Source organism: Lactuca sativa, chromosome 2 (assembly GCF_002870075.4).
Source record: "Lactuca sativa cultivar Salinas chromosome 2, Lsat_Salinas_v11, whole genome shotgun sequence".
NCBI lineage: Eukaryota > Viridiplantae > Streptophyta > Magnoliopsida > Asterales > Asteraceae > Lactuca > Lactuca sativa.
The window spans coordinates 210,173,775-210,179,620 of record NC_056624.2 but is presented as its reverse complement, the minus strand read 5'-3'; the positions used below and the strand labels follow the sequence as shown (position 1 = coordinate 210,179,620).

General features: G+C 36.6%; 1 protein-coding gene across 1 annotated transcript; it reads left to right on the top strand.

Annotated features, from left to right (window-relative positions):
* Positions 1–525: 525 nt before the first annotated feature.
* Positions 526–4,111, top strand: LOC111917961 (G-type lectin S-receptor-like serine/threonine-protein kinase At4g27290). The gene is made up of 7 exons (XM_023913602.3): positions 526–1,889; positions 2,055–2,222; positions 2,331–2,479; positions 2,602–2,812; positions 2,912–3,149; positions 3,239–3,389; positions 3,614–4,111. The coding sequence occupies exons 1-7, from the start codon at positions 614–616 to the stop codon at positions 3,896–3,898; spliced, it is 2,478 nt and encodes an 825-aa protein (XP_023769370.1). The 5' UTR covers positions 526–613; the 3' UTR covers positions 3,899–4,111.
* The last annotated feature ends 1,735 nt before the right edge of the window (positions 4,112–5,846 follow it).

Sequence of the window (5,846 nt, the reverse complement as noted above, 5' to 3'; positions counted from 1 at the left end):
ATCAAAATGAAAAAAAAAAAAAAAAAAAAAAAGTGAAAATTTAGTGTCTCGGGAAATAATTCAAATTTGACACATCAGCATGTCATGTCAGCATGCTACGTCATCAAAACTGACATATCATTATGCCACATCAACAGGTAACTGGATTAACTGGTCAAGTGTAAAAGATTAAAAACACATATTTTGACAAAAAAAAAAATACAATGTTAAATTATAATTTTGATGTAATTGTCCTATTTTTCTTAAAAATTATCCACGGGATTTTTTGTTTTTCTGTAAAATTTTGGTCCCCATTGAAATCCGCCGAATTAGCTGTCAATAATAGGATTTTTTTTGTACTATTCATTCCCATAAGCTTAAACCTTGGATTGAATTCCAAAAAAGTCAGAGGTAACCTCATGACCGACGTAGCAAGTGGGGTGTGGTGCTGGTGTCGACGACCAAATGCATGCTCCTGTCTAAGTCCAAATTCTGGAGCAAAATCTTGGAGAACCACTCATCAGGTCAACCCTTAGCCTCACAGCCTTCTTTGACAAAATGAATATATTCCAAATAAATTAACAATCTGCAGTTGAAGAAAAAATGAATTAACAATTCTCCAAAGAAAACTTCAATGGAGATCCTTCATTATTTCTTATTTTTTGGTCTCCTGATGTCTTATTTGGGAATTTGTAGGGCACAAGACACCATAACAGCTAATCAAACTCTCCGTGATGGGGATACCCTTGTTTCAGCCGATGAAATGTATGAACTCGGGTTTTTTAGTCGCGGAAACATTACAAATCGGTATTTGGGGATATGGTACAAGAACAAATCCCCACTGACAGTGGCATGGGTTGCTAACAGGGAGACACCAATAAGAGACTCGTCAGGTGTCTTCAGAGTTGACACCAACGGATCCCTATTGGTTATCGCTGGTAGCAACAACACCGTCGTCTGGTCATCTAACCCTGGCCCGGTATCTCCCCCAACCATAAATCCGGTGGCACAACTTTTGAACCCTGGAAATCTTGTTGTTAGAGATCAAAGTGGCGAAGGAAGTTTGATTTGGCAAAGTTTTGATCACCCTGGAGACATGTTCCTTCCCGGGATAAAATTAGGGAAGGACCTGATCTCTGGGTTAGATAGGCGGTTGTCATCATGGAAGAGCGTCGACGATCCTTCACCTGGCCTGTATGAAGCGTTGATGAATACAAACGGGTACCCACAATTGTGGGTAGAAAGAGATTCTGTTCCTTACTCGAGGTTTGGACCATGGAATGGTCTTACGTTCAATGGCATTCCTACTCATATTTCAAACTCCATATACACACACGACTTTGTTATGAATGATAAGGAGGTGTACTATTGGTTCACACTTGTTAATACTTCAGTCGTGACCCGCATCTACTTCACTCCAGAAGGCATCCCGTTACGAATGAACTGGAATGAACGAACACAGATGTGGTTCCTATACTCGAGCGCGAATATCGACATGTGTAGCCTTTTCGCGCTATGTGGTTCAAATGGAAGGTGCGACCCAAAGAACTCACCTCTTTGTAGTTGTATGGAAGGGTTCGAACCACGAAACCCAGACGAATGGAGTGCATCCCAGTGGTCAAGTGGGTGTCGCCGTAGAACAGCTTTAAGTTGTTCGAATGGGGATGGCTTTCGTGTGTTTAATAATGTTAAATTGCCAGACACTCGGCGTGCATGGTTCAATAGGAGCATGACACTTGGTGAATGTGAGACAGCATGCAAGCAGAATTGCTCGTGTAACGCGTATTCGAATATTGATATTCGAATGAACGGAAGCGGATGCTTGCTGTGGTTCGGTGATCTAATGGATATCCGAACAGTGGATGAAAGCCAGGACCTTTTTGTAAGAATGGCTGTCTCCGACTTGACAGGTAGAAGCTGATTTTAATTTCATGATAATAAACGACTTTCAAAGATCCAGTTTGGGTTTTTAATGTGTATTTTTTTTGACAATCTTACCGGTTCTTTTGACAAATAACAGCTCATGTTCGTTCAAGGTTTCAAAGATTATTAATTTGTTATGTTTTTGCTAATAGTTCAATCAATACCGGAATTTACCTCCAGACCAGCTGGTTCCAACAAAAAGAGGCAAACAATCATAGTGGTGGTGTCGATCTTATCTATTCTTGTTATGGTGATCTTGATTTTAGCAATCTTGTATGGTAGGAGAAAAAATAAAAGATCACGAGTGAAAAAAATACCAGGTAATTATTTTGGTTATTTATAGAGTAAATGTCAACAATAATAATTTGAAATGTGAATCGTTCATTTAACATATATTAGTTTGGTTTGTTACCATTTGCATGTACTAGTTCAAACCATTGATGAAGAGTATATCATGGATAGCCAAGATGATGATACAGAGTTAACGGCTTTTAGCCTGACTAAGATATCGAAATCCACTAATGATTTTGCAAATGACAAAAAACTTGGACAAGGTGGTTTTGGTCCTGTTTACAAGGTAAGACTGTCAACAGCTACCAGTAGTTCTTTTTATTCTCATAAACGTTTAATTGATTTTATATTTGTTAAACAGAATCTTATTTTTTTTGTTCAATATCTGAAATACCCTTTGATCTTTAGGGTGTGCTTGATGACGGACGAGAAATAGCTGTGAAAAGATTATCCAAAACTTCAAGACAGGGAATTGGAGAGTTTAAAAATGAAGTTAAATTCATTGCTAAGCTTCAACATCGAAATCTTGTAAAGCTTTTGGGATACTGCATTCAAGGAGATGAAAACATGTTAATATACGAGTACATGCCTAACAAAAGTCTGGACTCATTCATATTTGGTACAACTCTACAGTCTATGAAACATGTTTCTTCGCCTTAATTGCTTGTTTTTCAATTTTTTCTTAAGGTAAATCATACTGATAACTTATGTTGTGCAGATAAAATCAAAAGTTTCATACTAGGTTGGTCAGATCGTTTTCGTATCATTCATGGGATTGCTCGAGGACTCCTTTATCTTCATCAAGATTCACGATTTAAAATTGTTCATCGAGATCTCAAAACAAGCAATATTTTGTTGGATGTTGACATGAACCCAAAGATATCAGACTTTGGTCTTGCAAGAATGTTTAGAGAACATGAAAATGAAGCAAATACGAACAATGTAGTTGGAACTTTGTAAGAATTCATAAATTAACCATGCAACTTTCTTTATAAATTTTACTTCTTCAAGTCATATGTTTAAATCTCCATAAATTTTCCTTCAGGGGTTACATAGCACCAGAATATGCTGTAGATGGGATTTTCTCAGAAAAATCAGATGTCTTCAGTTTTGGTGTTCTTGTGTTGGAAATTGTGAGTGGGAAAAAAAATAGAGGATTCTCTCATCAGAATGACAGTGATAATCTTCTTGCACATGTAAGTTTTGTAACGCTTGAAAAGGGTTTTTTAGTTGTTGGACTCAAAACGTTAGAGTTTTCTTTTTAACATCAAAACTTTCCCTGTCAAGTTACAACTATTTGCAAATTTGTCCATCAATTTTTTCTTCTACTTCTCCAATGCGATTATTCTTTTAAATATCATCGAATAAAATTTAGTTTACATAGAAGATGATTGTTTTGCGGCTTATTTCGGTTTTTTAGGCGTGGAGACTTTTTGATGAAGGCATGGCGATGGAGTTGCTTGCTGCGCATATGCGTGAGTCATGTGTAGCCTCCGAAGTACTTCGCTCAGTACATATCGGTCTTTTATGTGTCCAACATTTTGCAAAAGATAGACCAACTATGTCATCTGTCGTTTTGATGTTTGATAAAGAAGGTGCATTGCCTCAACCTAAACAACCTGCATTTTTTGCCAAAGGAAGTTTGCCTCAACTTAATCTAGCTTCCGTCGATGACATCACAATGACAACATTAGAACCTCGATAATATGTATATTATTTGTTCATGTGAAGGTCCATCTCATGATCATAATACTAAGCTTTCTTTTTCATATATATGATAGACGTATCAACCAAATTATTATAGAATCTATGGGTTAAATGTATGTTTTGTAAACATAATAAGATCGTTAAATGGCGACTTAGGCATCTACGATGCATTGACTTCTATACAATATTCCAGATTGTAACATTATCATTCTACTTTTCAAAAAATTCTTCCAGTTTTTCATAAAATACATTGAACTTTACAAAATTTCAATAGAACATATTTAAAAGAACTCATTTATGACATGACATTCCATATCATTGAAAAAGAATCTCATTGAACTGTTTAATGGTCATTAAACTCCTCTATACCGAAGGCCTCTTGGCCTAGCTGTATGAGGTGTTTGAAAATGTGTCTCTCCCCTAAGGGGATGAGGTTCAAGTCCCATAGCAAACAAAAATGTAGTCTAGAAATAAGATTATTTAGAGTGTTTCTTTTTTGTTTCAAAAAAACTCAATTGTTAAATGTCAACTTAACATCCCATTATAGTTGGATTTAGGCCTGTCGAAAAAACCCGAAACCGGTTCTACCCACCCGACCCGTTTTCGAATTCGGGTAGAACGGGTAATGGGTATGAACATTCGGGTAATAGCTTAACCCGATAATGATATAGGTCGGGTTTTAGGTATGAATATTTATTTTCGGGTATACCCGAATACCCGAATTCATTTTTTAAATAATACCAAATATACAATGCAGTCACGTACGCACACTTCAAATAAAACAAAAACATTCGTTTCCTTCTTATGAACGGCGACTCGACAGTCGAAGCAAACTTGCAAATGGAATACGACGTTGAAGCTGAAGTCCTAAACCGTCATCATAATTCTCAATTTCTCACTATCGCACGGAATGGAATTAAAAAAGTACATAACATATTATAATGATTTGTATTGTTATTATATATGTACTTATTAATTGTATGGAGTATTTTTCTACCCGATTCTTTATTAAACCAACCAACATGTAAAATTTTTTATCAATAAGTGTCATTTAAGAAATTTTCGGGTATACCCGATAATTACCCAACCCGACCTCAAACCCGAATACCCGAAACCCGAAAACCCGAATTACAATATAGGTCGGGTATCGGGTATTATTTTCTTAAGGAAATACCCGTTCTACCCGAAACCCGAAAATTTTACCCGTTCGACACCCTTAGTTGGATTTAACTAAGCATTCCATCTTATCCATCTGTTTCATGAAATTATATATTGTAGATGCTCTTAATTTCAATCAAGGTTCTAAATAGCGTGAGACATGACGTGACAACAATGTTAAGCTTCAAATTAACTTTACGAGTCATATAGTATAAAAAATGTAAGCATTAGGGGTACCACTATTGGATGTATTTTTGTGCAAAATTTTGGTTATATTTAATCTGATTCTATATCGTATTTTTTGGCATTTGTAACCATGTTTTTAGTAAAATTTGAGCAATGCCTTTTTCTTGTAAGAATGCCCGTACTGTTTATATTTTAATGTATTTTTTAGGGATTTTGATGCGGAGTTGGACTTTGGATGTAAGAGTGGAGCATTGGAGCTTAGCTGGAGGTAAACGTACCCGATGATGCTAGATAATGGAAGAAAGTAGCTTGGAATGACGTTTTGACCCTTAAATGCGAAAAAATATCAAGCACGGGTCGTGCTTCATTCATGCACTTGAGCTGGCAATTTCTGAGTGGTATTTTCTGGAGTCTGACCTGCGATGGCCATGCACAGTTCGTGCTACCCAAGTATGGGTCGTGCTTACTCCTCGATGACAAATGTCCTAATTTTTCGAGATTTAAAAGATTGTTATTTTGCGTCTGAAAGGCACAATGTAGTTACTCAAGCACGGGTCATGCTTCATGCCCGTGCTCCTGAAAAAAGTCTCATTTTGGCAATG